This window comes from Physeter macrocephalus, chromosome 8 (assembly GCF_002837175.3).
Source record: "Physeter macrocephalus isolate SW-GA chromosome 8, ASM283717v5, whole genome shotgun sequence".
NCBI classification, from domain to species: Eukaryota; Metazoa; Chordata; class Mammalia; order Artiodactyla; family Physeteridae; genus Physeter; species Physeter macrocephalus.
This window is the reverse complement of record NC_041221.1, coordinates 7,668,048-7,684,065: the sequence shown is the minus strand read 5'-3', so window position 1 is coordinate 7,684,065 and position 16,018 is coordinate 7,668,048. Positions and strand designations below refer to the sequence as shown.

The window sequence follows — 16,018 nt, the reverse complement described above, 5'->3', positions numbered from 1 at the left end:
AGAGAACATATGCCAGGTAAACAATCTAAAACAGAAAAAACAATCAACTTGTAAAAGAGGCTCAAAATTACACTACATATATGGGGAAAAAAATGATAATAATGCGAACTCCCCAAACAAGGAGATTCGCAAAATATAGAAATCAGTACTACTAAATGCTACCTATAAAATGCTGACTCTGTGGGCCTAGTATTGATACAGGGGGCAATGAGAAGTGAGAAAACTGCCACTTATTCAAAGTGGTTGTATTGTATTCCCATGTTAACACTTACATTTTCTATTTTATAACCAATTCTCAATAAGCCTCCAATAAAGAATGAATCATTCTGCAAAACAGAAAAGACAAAACATTTTTTTCCTTATTCGGCCAATCATACTTTAATTTTCTAGTGGAAAAAAAAATTCTACATTTTAGGAATACTACTGTATGTACATAGTAGTCTACTTCCTACAGCACTTTCATGCCCAATTTACCTCTTAAGGACCCTAAAACAGGTCAGAAATAGTCTTACACAGGGTTCTAATAATAAAATGATTTAGTTTAACTTTTAGATGTACGGATTTTAAACTTTCAGATGTGTGGTTCATTACACCTAAATTTTTTTATAAAATTACATTGGCTGGGCTTTCCTGGTGGCGCAGTGGTTGGGAGTCCACCTGCTAATGCGGGGGACACAGGCTCGAACCCTGGTCAGGGAGGATCACACATGCCACGGAGCTGCTGAGCCCGTGCGCCACAACTGCTGAGCCTGCGCTCTGGAGCCCGCGAGCCACAACTGCTGAAGCCCATGCGCCACAACCACTGAGCCCATGCTCCGCGACAAGAGAAGCCACTGAAATGAGAAGCCCGCGCACCGCAACCAAGAGTAGCCCCCACTCTCCACAACCAGAGAAAGCCCGCGCGCAGCAACGAAGACCCAACGCAGCCAAAACTAAATAAATAAAATTTTTTAAAAATTACACTGGCTGATATAAGTTGCTGCAAAGGATTAATCTGCAGGAAATAAATATCAGAATGCCCTTTCTAAATTTAAGTTTGCAATCAGAATTATCAAGAAAAACACTTGGCTCCATAACCAACTGAAATGAGAAAAATTATTAAATGGCTTTCAAGGGAAAAAAAAACCCTCAGTGTAGTACAGGGATACCTCCTCAAACCTGACATGATAAAGTTTACCCCAAAGAAAAAATATTCGTTGTGGTGGTGCTAACAGTGGCATGATTTTACATTACGAGATAGGACCCATCACTTTCAGAACCTGCGGCAAAGGTTTCTGTGAACCAGGTGCACACTTCCATTTGTGACAAATTCTAATGTCTATTTGTTAACAACAAGGAGCAGGCCTGGTTCTCATCATGTCACGTCAGAACCATGAAAACAGCCATCTACCTGATCTCTCAAATACACAGCACAAACTCATGGATAGCAGAATAAGCTCAGGTTAACCATTACCCGTTAGCCCCTATAAATTAGTAACATGGGCCTCATACCATATAAATATCTATATTCTTGAAATGCGGGAGGGGAACACATTCTATCACTTACCGCAGCTTTCTTTGCCAAATCCACAATATCTTCCATCAACTCAAGATGTTGTAATTTCTTCAAACTTATCTCAGAAGCATGAGAACTGCTTAAAGACAAATTTATTTTTTAAAAGATTAGGGTCTCATATATAAAATTCATTGAATCTTACACTTAACTATATGTTATACCTCAATTTAAACTATTTGAATAAAATTAAGTTCTCTTACTTCACTCTAGGTAATAATAAGTTATTAAGTGGACAAAAATACTACACTTTTTTCTTTCTTCTGTACTATAATACTGGTATTTATAAACAAGCATATTAATTTTTCCTTATTCACCTTCAAATCTACCATCTAACGCTCTTCAGAGTTTCATTCATTATAATGTTACCATGATTATTCATTTATATCCAAATCCCAAGTATTAACTTTTTCCACTCTATTAAACAAAAGTAGAGTTGAACAGTATACAAGAATGAGACATAAGCCTTCCATTGCACTTGGCATTCCTCAGTATTGGGCAACACACTCACCACTGTTCATACAAAATGGGTTAACAAGCAGTAACTTACTTCGCCTCCACACAGGGGTGCAACCGTGATATCACAGAACTGTGCTGACGTTGAAACAGAAGTGGCCAGAAGACGTGTATTTTAATGGCATCACAGTAATCTTGCAGGATAGAAACAGGTTTACTACACCACATAGTGCAGATGTCAAACTCTTAATTAAAAAGAGAAAGTTTTAAATTACTATTTTGTGCCTCATTTTGGAATGAATCAACACTGTTAAGAGAAAAGACAGAAATGGATATTATGGAAAGGAAAGAAATGAATGGATGACATATTTTAACCTGTCAGATGTTAAGAACATCGAGGTGTTAGCTAAAACTCTATTTTAACAAAGAAAGGTTTTTTAATTTCTAGTGAAAAAGGATAATAAAGAATAAACTTTATAAAGATATATGTCTGTTATGTTGATGTGAATGCATGAACCTCCCTTGATAGCTGTTTCAACAAATTAAAATTAAAATACCAAAGTACTCACCTAAGTTTCCCTCACTTTGGGTATAATCTTTATACTGTCTACCCTGAAAGAGAAAAAAATTCTTTTGACTTGTATCTGGTAAATGCAAAAGTAACAGTTCTTGATTTTTAATGTAAGGGTTATCAATACTAAACTAAAAACTGACAGTACGTTTACTTTTACACTTTGAACACAACATCTACAACCAATGAGTCTTTTGGCCTTTTTCAGTGTCTCCCCTAGTCTGTTTCTATGGCTCTCCCTGAGAGCCTTTAGTCTCATCTCCAGTCAAAAAACAAGCTTTCACCAGCACTGCACATTCTCCTTGTTGAGGCACTGCTTACTTTTCCATCTGAAATGACCTTTTCAAAAGCCATACATATCTCCCTATCAAATCTCGTGTAGCACAAAAATATCTTTACTCAGATAGCTCTATACCACAAAACCTTCAAGAAGTAAATCTTAAAGGTTCTCAAAAGAAGGAAAAAAAATGTATAACTCTGTATGGTGATGGACGTTAACTAAACTTATTGTGTTGATCTCGTGATATATATATATATTGAATCCTTATGTTGTACATCTGAAACTAATGTCATATGTCAATTATACCTCAATTTTTTAAAAAAAGAAACCTTTAAGAATACATAATGTTAAAAACAAAAAGTTAAGGGGACTTCCCTGGCAGTCCAGTAGTTAAGACTGCACTTCCACTGCAGAGGGCACGGGTTTGATCCCCTGGTCAGGAAACTAATATCCCGCATGCCACACGGTGTGGTCAAAAAAAAAAAAAAGGTTAAGAAATCTACTTACCACCCCGTCACAGTAAAGTTGAGTCACACGAACATAATCGTTGGACATAAATTCGGAGGCAAAGACACAATCATCCACACAAGGGCACTCTTCTAACAAGGCATAATCTGCTACAGTGAAATTTCCCAGGGCAAAATCGTCCATGGTGCACCATCCTAAGGACACAACAAAACCCAAATCAATAATTAAATCATTTGAGATGATATGAGAAGCAATTTTCCTAGCTTCTATGGTATATCTGAAAAATACCTGGAACTTACGCCCCAAGGAAATAACTCCAATGAGAATATTGAGCTCTGGAAGATTCTCATCCTCACTTGCTAGTCTTTCCCCTTGACTCTCCTCGAGTATCAGTTTAATCTATTTCTTCTTTTTGTCAGGTTCAAAGAATCAGCATCTCTACCCTGAGTTTAACTGTTTACATGTCTCCTTTAGATGGAAGATGAGTAAGGGCATCTTATTCATCTCTGTATGCGCATAGATGAACGAACAAAAGACATCCTTCCACTGCTGCCCTTTTCCCTCAGCTGCTTTTACTGCCTCTGTGAAATATGCTGTTTCATCATACAGAAACTCTGCCACATTCTCAACCTCCTGGCTGGAACTAAACCCTGACTCCATGGAGAAAACGGTTTCCTCTCAGCTGTTCATATTCTCCTACCCATGCCTCAGTGTGTGTGTGTCTGTCTCGGGCCAAGGGGCAGAGCTGAAGTGGTGCAGGGAGAGTGTGTAGCCTCCGAGCCCTCACAGCCGCATCCGGACCTGCCATCCTCCGAGCAGTCGCTGCTCCTAATGCTCTCACAACTACGGCTGCAGCAACGGCAATGCCCCTTACGTGATCAGCGACCACGCTCTTAAAACAAGTACTTCAGTGGGGGGAAGGGGAATTAGGGCTAGAGTTTCAGACTAAAATGTGTTCCCCTGAAGAAAGTTCTATAACAAAAATGTACAGCTATCAGTGAATAGCTACAAAACCTAAATATCCCTGGAAAATGCAGCATTTTATTACTTGTAACTCTTGCCCAAGTAGTGGCTTTCTTTTCCTATCATCACCGGCACCACCATTAACACCATTTTTTATACCTGTTCACTTCATCACTATTATCCCACTACTGTTAGGATAAACCAGGTTTCTTTTTTCCTAAGCAAGACCACCATCAGTCCTTGGAAAACCCATCTGTTTCTTTAAGTAATCCTCCTTCTTATGCCCAAGTTGCTGTACAACAACCTCACAATATCAGAAGTGAAGACCAATGACCACCTTCCTAGCAAACTGCCGGTACCATCTGTCCTACGTTGTACCAGGCGCTTTACACGTACCATCTCACTGATCCTCACAGCAATTCTTCGCAGGCCCAATTATTATCACGGTCACTGTACAGATGGAAAACATGCATAGCAAAACTAAGTAATCTGCTCAAGGTCACCAAGCTAGGCAGGATTCACACCTAGGTCTTCTGATTCCACAGTTTCCTCTCAAACACTGTATTTCACTAGATCCACGTTTCGTTGTCCCTGCCGTCTAGCTGCCTCCTGGCTGTTGTCATGTTTAAGAACACAGGCAACTAGTTCCCAGTGTTCGCCTCTGTCCTCCAATCATCATTCCGGCCACACCAACGTCCATCCGTGTAGACAAACCTTCAGGACTCTAGCCTTGCAGTGCGGCCCACCTCACCTAGGCTCTTCCTTCACAAGGCCACACCTTGGACCACTGCCCAGGTCTAAACCAGTTTTTAAATCTTTAACTCTGATTAGCTCCTCTCCAACCACACCCAGGAATCAATAGGACTTCCGTCTCCCCTATCTCCTACCACATTCTTCAACCTCATCAAGAATTCTTCCTTTCCTGCCATTCAAATCCTCCATTCTCATTTATTTTCACTTTCCTAATATTGGGTTTCCACTTCCACCATTTAAGGGAAGCTGCTTCAATAAAGCCGTTAGCAACCTTTTCCAGTAGACTGGATATCTACAACATCCGGAACCTGACCTGTTCTGGATGAACAATACTTCCAGAGTTTAGAGAATTTAACTCCAAAAGTAAACAATGACTGGAAAACATAAAGACATTTTAGCACCCAAAGTATGGCACATAATATGGGGCATATGCTATTCTGGGAAATATATACACTTTTAAACTCGTTTGTCTTGCAAATGTTTTTTGTATATAAATACAGAAAGAGCCAAGAACGGTCTGTCACAGCCCACACATCACCATCGTGGCATCAGTTACAATACAATTAACGTGCTCATACCTGGCAGACTGAGCCACTGGGACACCATGCTGGTCAGTCACAGCCTGGCATATCTCACTGATACCATGCCCTACACCAACTGTACCGTAATTACGACATTGGTGTTATTTTTATTTTCTGTTTTGTTTTAACCAGAGAGGCGATGCGGCATAGTGGTTAAGAGCATAGACTCTGGAACCATACTGCCTGGGCTTGAATCCTGGCTCTCCTATTTCCTGAGTGTGTGATCTTGGACAAGTTACTTAACCTCTGTAGGCTTCAGTTTCCTCACTTAATCAAATGAGGACAGCAATCCTACCTATCTGATTAATCCATTAACACATTTAAAGCGCTTTTAATAGCACATAGTGCATAGGAAATGCTACAAATATCAGCTATCATTAACATATTAGATGAATTTTTTTTAATCCACTACTTGGATGCCTCTAACTAAATGGTCTCCCTTAATTGCTAATTCCAAAGAGCACTTTTCAGCTTACAACTTACTTGACGCTGTTGACCACTTCCTCCTTTTCAGAACTCTTCATTTGGACTCCAAAGACCATCTTCTCCTGGTTCTCCTCCTATTCTTCTGGCTGCTCTTCCTCAGTCTCCATGGGCTCTTCTTCTCCATTCCCCGCCACCCAAATGTCAACTCTCTTTTCTTCTCACGCTTACTCTCTCCTTGGGTGACCTTATCCACCATACCCATGGCTTAAAACAGCACTTTCTGAACTTCCATCATTTGCATAGCTTCACCACAATTTTTGCCATTTCCACAGATCCCATGTATTTACTTAATATTCTCTTCTTTTGGGGCTCACTTGGCCTAAGTGATAATATCCATGATATTATAGGTTTGAAATACAGCTTACGTTTTTCAGACACGTTAAATTCCTAACAATTAAAATTTTTTTATCTGTGTACTACTTTAAATTACCTCATACTCACTGCAGCAAACCACGGCTGACATGTCCAAATGCCGAAGACTCTCAAATCTCTGCAGGCTGGGTTGCATCTCATGACTTCTAGACCCTCCCTGTCGACTGCTACTGGGTCTTAACCAAGATGTCCCGCAAGCCTCTCAGATTCAGTAAGTTCAAAAACAAACTTATCTTTTTCCTCAAGAACAAATGAAACCAAGTTCTTTCCTCTTTCTGTATGTTACCAGTTAATTGCTCTACATGCCAGCTGGTTACCCAAACCAGAAATCTGGAGGTCAATCTAGACTGCTCCAGTCTCCTTCAACATTCCTAACCAACCTGACCACGAAGTCCTGTCCTTTCGACTACTCTAAGGAATCCAAAATTAGCACACATACACCTCTTCATGCCCACTGCCAAAGCCTTGGTTGTAGCTCCATCTTTTCTCCTCTGAACTACTTAAGCAGTCTCCTAACTGGTGACTTGCCTTCAATCTTGGCATCCCCTAAAACTCTGATCATAACACTTTACTGCTTAAAATAATTCAGTAGCTTCTCATCATCTTCAGGATAAAGTCCAAACTCCTTACTATAGCACAGAAGGCCTTTTGTGATCCTGTTCCTGCATTTCTCTAGTCACTCCATGACATGCAACGTAGAAGCCAGTCACACTCAGCTGCCTGTCATTTCTAAACAAACCTCATTCTGCAACCAGAATGCCTACCAGTCCTTAATAATAATTCCAGGAAGCATTTCCTGAACTTCTCACTACCACCAAGTTTTTATTTGCACCGCTTCTCTGTAGGCGCTGAGCACCCTGCTCATATCTTTTTAACAGCAATTTTCATACTGTTTGGTCATTACAGGTTTCTCTCTGCAGATTCACTATGTCCAGAGGGCACACTGTGTCCTACTCATCTTGATTCCCTATCTCAGTGCTTCACAAATTTTTAATTTGCATACCCCAAAGTAGAAAACTTTGCCAAATCTACTTGTCAACTGTACTGTTACCTATTTAATATTTTTATTTAGACTAACTCAACTTTTAACTTAGATGTAAACTTGTTTTAATAGAAAGTTTGTTACCACCAAGAAATCTTAAGTTTGGTAGGACAGAATTTTTTTTCCTAACACATACTAAAATGAATATACTACAAAAATTAAATACTAATGTAAAGGACTTCTGAGCCCATCAATTATGATGAACTAATGGGGCACTCCATGACTGCAAAACAAAGTGGATGCTAGATTTTTTAAATTTTGCTGAGCTCATAGAGATAGCCAACATTTAAAACCACCCTTTCCCCCCAAAGCAACAAACCTCTAGCTAGAAACTAAACCTGACAGTCAACAATGATAAATCATAATGCCAAGAGCAAAAGTGGGATCATGGGCCAGAAGCAAAGTGAGAAAACTGAAAGGTTGGTCCCACGTAAAGCTCCCAGCCAAAGCTAATACAAATCCTATCAGAAGGAAAGTATCCCCAAATCAGACTCTCAAAATTCCCACAGAGAAAGATCAATCAATCAAGAGTTCATAATTGAAAATCTCTAAGCACAGAAGGTGACAATCTACCATAAGCGAGGCAACAGAAAAAACAAGCAATAAATTTAGACCCCTGAGGACATCAGACATTGGGATTGCCAGTCTACAGAATACAGATTCAAAAAAATGAGCAAGCAACATGAGACTATAAAAAATGACTGGGTATAGCTAAAAAAGAACCGAGTGATACTTTAAGATATTAAAAATATAATTGTTAAAAGTAAAGGAAAATAAAACACATGGGTCAAACAGATGATCAGGCACAGGTGAAAACTGATGAACAAGAACATATGCCTGATGAAATTACCCAGCACTTTAAGTTCTGGCAAAGATACAAGGAAATGAAAACTATGAAAGACGAAAAGTAAGTGATCTGGAAACAGTCTAATACATATATATCCAGTTAAATTTCCAGAAGGAAAAAATAGATAAAATCAGAGAGAAAGTATTTAAAGGACACAAGGCTCAGAATCTTCTAGACCTCATGAAGACAAAATTCTGAATCAGGAAACACATGTATCCAAAATAGGATAAATAAAAAGTAATCATCATCTAGACTTATAAGTGAAGATGTAAACCAAGGACAGAAAAATCCAATGCAGCCAGAAAAAAAATAATATTTTCTTCAAATTACCATAAATAAAACTGGCAGCAAACAACTTTGCATGTAGAATAATATATTTACCATATAAACAGAGAATAAAGCATCAACCTAGAACTGTATACCCATCAAAATTATCCTCAAGAACAAGGGTAAAATAAAAATAATTTTAGGTAAAAAAATGAGTTGACCACCAAGAGACCTGAACTAACTTCTAAAAGTACCAATTAAAAATCATAAAATACCTGACTGAATTAAAAGAAAAATCTAGTAATATATTCTTCGTAAGAGATACCTAAAATCTAAGGACATAAGAAAAGTGACATGAAAATGAAGAAAAAGGTTATTCCAGGTAAATTACCACCAAAAGAAAGGTGGGATAGACCAAACAGACCCTAAGACAAAAAACAAAATTAAGCATGGAGAGAACCACAACATAACAGAAAAGGTTCAACAATGTTTAGCTTGCATGTATCTAATCAAATAGTCTCAAAATACATAAAAAGAAAAACTGTTAGAACTACAGGAAGTCTGTTAGACGGTAACAGTGGAAGACTACATCTCTCTCATGATAGGTCAAACAACTGAAAATTAATAGACAGTCTGAACAACACAATTTACAAGCCTGATCTAACACATACGTAACAACTAGAGAATACATACTCTTCACAAGTACACACAGAATAGTTATCACAATTCCCTATGTACAAGGCCAGAAAACAAGGGCAAACAAATGTTTTTAGAAAGATAAAATATACAATACATTCTCTGACAACACAATTAAGAAATGAACGAAAAGGAAAAATGTTAATGAAGAAACATTTGGAAATTTTAAAGCATATTTTAAAGAAAACTTTAAAACACATAAGTCAGAGAAGAAATCAAAACAGGAATTTCAATACTTAAATTTAAAAGTTAATGAAAATACCATAAATTAAACCATGTTACATAAAGCAAAAATGAACTGTGAGGAAGCGTATAGCTTTACATGCATATAGTAGGAAACAGGAATGACCGAAAATTAGCAAGTTAATCATGCAATTTAAGTTAGAAAAATAATAAACAATAAACTCAAAGAAGGAAAAGGAAGGAAATCATAAAGGAGAAAAAAATCGATGAACTAAAAAACAAAAATATAATAGAGAGAACAAATTAGGCCAAAAATTCATCCTCTGGCAAGATTAACAAAATAGACAAACTTTTGGCAAAATTAATGAAAAAAACGTCGCACACAAATAATATTCAAAATGAGAAAAGGGAAGAAAACTACAAGTAAAAGAGATTAAAGAGAATTAAGACAATACCATGAACTTGATGCCAATAAATTTTTTAAAATAAAATTTACCAAACTGACTAAAAGAAATGGAAAAGCTGAAGTCCTATTACTATTCAATTGCTAATTATCAACAATTTACAGCACTCCACACAAAAAAAGTTAGATCCAAATGATCTCACAGATAAATGCCACCAAACTTTTAAGAAACAAATCACTCCAGTCCAAACTGTCCCAGGGAACAGAAAAAAAGGAACTACTCTGCAAATGGCATAAAGCCAGTGTAACCTGAAAACCAAAATCAGACAAGATAGTCAATAAAGAAAAGCAACAGGTGATTTCATTCATAAACAAATACAAAAACCTAAATAAAATACTAGCAAACTCCATCCAGTTCACAAAAAGACAGTCCATCAAGGTCAATTTGCGTTTATCTTAGGAACGAATGTAAGAGAATTAAGAATTTTTTAATGTATAAATTAGAATCTATTACACTTAACAGATTAAAGGAGAAAAACCACAAGATATTGTCAACAGATGCAGAAAAGCATGTGACAAAACTGCACACAAAGATTCCCCTAACTTTAATAAAGAGTATCTATAGAAACTCATAACAAACATTTTTAAGGGGGAAACATTTCTTTAAAATCAGGAATAAGACATGTAGTCTCACTATAATCACATGTATGCTCTCTATAATCACTTCTAATGAATAACCATTATCACATCCACTGAACACAGATCTAAAAGTGTGCCAACAAATTAAGGCAAGAAAAAAAAATTAAGGGAAAATAATTGGAAAGGAGAACCAAAAGTGTCACTATTTGCAAGTGATATAACTGTCCACATACAAAACCCAAAAGAATTACAGAAAATATATCAGAATAAGAGTTTATCAAGTGGATGACTGAAGATCAATGTAAAAAATCCATTGAATTTCTATTAACTAACAATGAACAGTCAGAAAATAGAATCTAAAAAGCATCATTTGTAACAGCAACAAAACTACTAGAAACCTTGGAATCAACATTTTAAAAGTGTTATTAGATCTGTAAGAAAAAAATTACAAAACTAAATCAAAAAACATTAAAAACCTAAATAAATGGAAATACATACCTCAAAATCTTAAAGATTTCAAGTCTCCCCCAAACTGATTTCAATCATTCCAATTTATTCCCAGAGTTTTTCATGTCACATGACAAGCTGTTACAAGAAGAGCTAAGACTCGAGTGCCCCCCATATATCAAGATTTCAGGTAAAGCTGTAGCATTAATAATCATGACAGTGTGGTATCAACACAGAGATACACAAGTGGACAAGTGGCACAGAAAGGCGACCAAGAAACAGACCCATGCATACAGAAACTAAACATGTTACAGAGGTGGTTCAGCAGATCACTAGTGAACAGAGGGCCAATTCAATACACGGAGTGAGGTCAATTGTAGCCACACAGGGGGAAAAAATGAATGTGGATCATTACCTCACACCATATACAAAAATCAGTACCAGATGGATTCTGAACTTAAATGTGAAAGGTGTCATTTAAAAACTTCTAAAGAGAAACACAGGAGAATGACTTTATAATCCCAGGGCAGGGAAAGTTTCCAATTAGATTACATTAAAATTGAGAACTTCTGTTCAGCAAAATACACCATGAAGTGCAAAAAGACAGACCACGAACTAGAAGAAGATATTTACAACGTGTATACTAAATAAAGGATTGCTGTTACCAGTTTGTTAGTTTTAAAAGACAACCCAACAGAAAAATGGGTAAAAGATATGACGAGGTATTTTTTTGTGAACACAAAGGACAGATGGTTCACGGACAAATGAAAAGATGCTCAAACTCATCAACAATCAAGAAATACAAATTAAAACCACAATGCACATCATTTCATATCCATCTGATTGATAAATATTAAGAAGTCTAACAGTAATAAGTGTTGCAGAGAATATAGATCAAGTATAACTCTTACACACTGCTAATAAAAGTATATAAATTGACAAAACTGCTTGCCAAAGTATAAGCTGGTACAACCACTTCAGAAAACAATTTGGTATCATTTTGTAAAGTTGAACATTCATACCCCATACCCAGCAATTCCACTTCTAGCAAATAGCTTACCACAGTGGTATTCTGACATTTTTTTACTCACAAACCACAATGCTTTAAAAATTACATATTCTTCACACTTTAAAACGACATCTAAGAAATTTCAGCCCCAAGTTTAAATAATTGCAAAAGGATGAATTTCTAGAGTATCACAGTGACATTTTAAAACTGACATATCATTGGTTTAAAATGTCATAATTATTACAGCATAGAGTTGATCAAAAAATAACTAGTATATATGCTGATAATTAAACATAAAAGTTACATTTTATTGGAAATGCAGCTCTTGAGGAGATGGGAAGTGTCTCGATTAAAAGAGGTGTTCCCTAACACTATAGCTGCATGTATTTTAGATTATCCTTTTGTTTTCCATGGAGAGTTTTTCAACTGGGACACTACCCTGGTAAGATTCCATATGGGTGAGCGCTATGCATTCCTAATTTAATGCAGAAGTGCTATTGTGAGAGGGAAGGTGGGAAAGTAGAACCAGGAGGAAGTTTCTGTCCCAGGCTTCAGGCATTACCAGTTTTACGAAAGGGTACACATGGAATTTAATGATCACAAATTGATTCATTAATATTACCTGTGCCCAAGTACTCCTCAGAAAATCTTTATTACTTCCCCAGAGGTCATATACCCAGTGTGAAAAGTAGAGAAATTCTTGCAACTATGTACCATAAGATATGAACAAGAACCTTCAAAATAGCAAAACCTAGAAACCACCAAAATGTTCATCAACAGAAGAACGCATACACTGTGTTATATTCACCCACAGAATATTACACAGCCGTGAAAATTAATGACATATCTATACTGAATATCAGTGACTCTTAGAAACATAACATTGAGTGAAATAAGCAAGACCCAGAAAGCTGTATCCAGTATTCCTTTTTTTAAATTCAAAAGCAACAGAAACCACACAATACATTGTTGAGGGATGTATACATATCTGATAAAATTATTTTTAAAAAAACAAGGAATGACACACACAATTTAGGATAGTAGTCACTCTGGAGGTGAGCACATTCAATATTGGTCATTTTGATTCCTGGATTGATCATTTTGATTCTTGGATTGAGTGGTGGGTTGATAGGTGTTCATTTTATTGTTTTGCTTCACAACTTGCATATATGTTACATATTTTGAAAGTATCAAATATTACATTAGAGGAAAGAAGATTTTTTAAAACCATTCATCATATGCAAAAAAGTATTTAATTAAATCACCTCACCTGCTAGTAGAGAGGTACCATCTAACATACCACGGAATTACCTTACATCAACCATTGGAACTGATACATTAGGTACAAAATAAATGTTTACTGGAATTAATCTTATGAGAACCAAATGAGATAAAGACTGAGCCAGTTAACTGTCTGACACAGGGCTAGAGCAGAAGCCAAGGTGGCTGCAAGCAAATTTAGCCGCAAGCTAAAGTTATAAGGAAGCTGGTCAGTGAAGAGAAGGCAAAAATGTAAAAGTCAGGTAATACAGTGTTAGCAAGGGTGTGACAAATGGGTGTCTTCACTCAGTACCAGTGAGAATGAAAATTAGTGCAACCACTTTGAGAGATTCTGTGATATTTAGTTACGTTGAAGATGCATATATCCTAGTATAGAGCAAATCCACTACTAGGTGTATTTTCTCGAGAAACTTCCAAACGTGTGCACAAAGCAGACAAGTACAAAGATGTTTATTGCAGGATTGTTTTTAGAGTCAAAAACCAGAAACAAAGCCCATCAACAGGAAAACGGATAAGTAAATTATGGTATATTCATACAATGGAATTCTATACCAGTAATTAAAATGAATGAACCAAACACAATTATCCAATTTATTCATATGTAAATCTGAAAATGTGATGCTGATCGAAAAAAGCAAGTTGCAAAAAGACACATTGTTTAATACCATTAAAGTTTAAAACACACAACACTACATATTGTTTATGGATTCACCGTGATCAAAGTATAAAATATGCAAGGGAATGATATACACAAACCTAAACACGGTGACAACCTCTACGAAAGGAGGGGCAGGAACTGAGAGCACCTCCATATTTTGCAATTTTAGTTCTTTTAAATTAAAAAGAGGATCTGAAGTAAATTCGGCAAAATAATTACATCTGTAAATCTTAATCATGGATTGGTTAGATACCCCTCTGTATTTTATGTGTGAAACCTTCCAGAAATTAAAAAGAAGAAAAAACCGGAAAATTAGGCAAGAGTAAGACAACTGAGCAAATGAACAGCGAGAAACAGACACCGAAACGCAGCCCTTGAGCGCAGAGCACGAACCTTTGAGCAAGAGGAGGAGTAGTTGGGTCTCTAATGGGTAATGGGTCTCAGAATAAAATGCAAATTTCCTGCAGTACAGAATGTCCTAACTAGAGCTGTAATTATGAGGAAACTGCTCCCAAGGCGGGAGTAGAACCTGTAAGATGTCTACCTTGTTTCCCTCGCCATGACGCCGGGCAGAATCAAGTGAGTTAATTTACGTGAAAGCCATAAAACACTATATGAACCGTTAAGTATTATCAAGAACGCCCAGGATCAGCTAAAAGGTATTTGCCCAGTGTCGTGTACATTTTCTTTTGGAAGGAGTCTGCAATTGAAGGTCTTTAGGCGTGTAGGGCGCCTCTGAAAATAGTACGCCACACTGGTATCAACCAACATTCACCTATGCCTTGACTCCATTTTTGGCCCTTGGCCCCCTTATTCCGTCCCCAAAACAGGCTGGCTCGACCGGCCACACCTGACATCGTAAATATTACGTACGGCGCAGCTGGCCAGACCCGCTGCTGTCCCCCCTTCCCATTAGCTCTGCGGGAGGAAGGATGCTCCGAAGAGGCGCAGGGGACGGGGGAGCACTGGACTGATTTCTCCCTCTCCGTCCCCTCCCCGCGCTCGTCAGCCATTCTCACGAAAACAGGTGGCGCAGATGTAGGGAACACAAGACAGAGGAGGGGCGTGCAAGAACGTTCACGAACACTCGCGAACGACGACCTGATCACGCACTCGACAGGACCCAGGCGCGGCGCGCGCGCGAGGACGTGCGAGGACTCACCCCCGGGCGGGCGATGCTGCAGGCGGGGGTCACGACTACAGGAGGCGCGGCCACGCGCGCGGACGCGCACCCCCGGAGAGAGGCAGTGACACAAACGGGGGCTTCCACACCGCCGGGGCGCCCAAGCCGTCGCCGGGAAGAACCAGCGCGGACACAAAGGAGCCGGGAGGGGACACGCGGGCGCGTGCCCACCCGCGCTCAGGCCGGCGGACCCTCCGCCTAGCGAAGGTGTCACCCGCGCACCGACTGGGGCGAGCGTGCGCGTGCGGCCGGGGGATGCGCACACACAGTCTTCTCCCACCCTCACACAGAAGCCCGGAGGGGGCCACACTTAAAGAAGAACACCAGACAAAGGAAACACACCCACTGAGGCCGACAAAAGCGGCCACACACTCCCCCCCTGCACCGGCACCCAACCCGCGCACACACACCGCGGGCGCCACGGCCAACGACGCAGGGCGACGCGCACACACCCACACTCACCACACACCCACGGAGGGGGTGTGGAGGGCCCCTCTCCCCGGGCATCTCGGCTGCAGCGCGACAAGGTGACACATCCGGGAGCCCTGCCGCGCGCCAGGTGTGCACTCACCGGGGCCCGCAGCCCGCGAGCCTCGGACGCGGGCCGCCGCCGCCGCCGCCTCAGGCCCTCCACGTCAGCCAGCGGGCGGGCAGGAGCGGCCGGCGGCGCAGGAGGCAGACGCGTCACGTGGGCCGCAATGCACATGCGCCGTCGTGCCGCCCCTCCGCCCCCAGCGGCGGAGAGCTGACCGACCCCTCCCGCCCCCGAGCTCGCGCGTTCCTGCAGGACGAGAGTCGCGGTGCGCCTGCGCCCGGGCAGGGGTTGCCTTGGCAACTCGGCCTTTCTCCGTTTTCGCTCTCTCGCCCCCCCCCCCACCCCC

The 16,018-nt window shown here is 39.5% G+C and overlaps 2 protein-coding genes across 2 annotated transcripts in view; one reads left to right on the top strand and one right to left on the bottom strand.

Annotated features, from left to right (window-relative positions):
• TTC3 (tetratricopeptide repeat domain 3) overlaps positions 1–15,697 on the bottom strand; it is a 144,031-nt gene extending 128,334 nt beyond the window's left edge. The window contains exons 1-6 of the mRNA XM_024120396.3: positions 15,600–15,697; positions 3,367–3,521; positions 2,578–2,620; positions 2,103–2,253; positions 1,547–1,634; positions 273–326 (exon numbers count right to left, since the gene is read on the bottom strand). Coding sequence (XP_023976164.1) covers positions 273–326; positions 1,547–1,634; positions 2,103–2,253; positions 2,578–2,620; positions 3,367–3,510 — 480 coding nt within the window. The 5' untranslated portion in view covers positions 3,511–3,521; positions 15,600–15,697. The remainder of the gene's footprint in view (positions 1–272; positions 327–1,546; positions 1,635–2,102; positions 2,254–2,577; positions 2,621–3,366; positions 3,522–15,599) is intronic.
• Positions 15,669–16,018, top strand: part of PIGP (phosphatidylinositol glycan anchor biosynthesis class P) — a gene marked incomplete at its 5' end in the record, with an annotated part of 2,288 nt that continues 1,938 nt past the window's right edge. The window contains one exon of the mRNA XM_055086382.1: positions 15,669–15,937. Coding sequence (XP_054942357.1) covers positions 15,669–15,937 — 269 coding nt within the window. The remainder of the gene's footprint in view (positions 15,938–16,018) is intronic.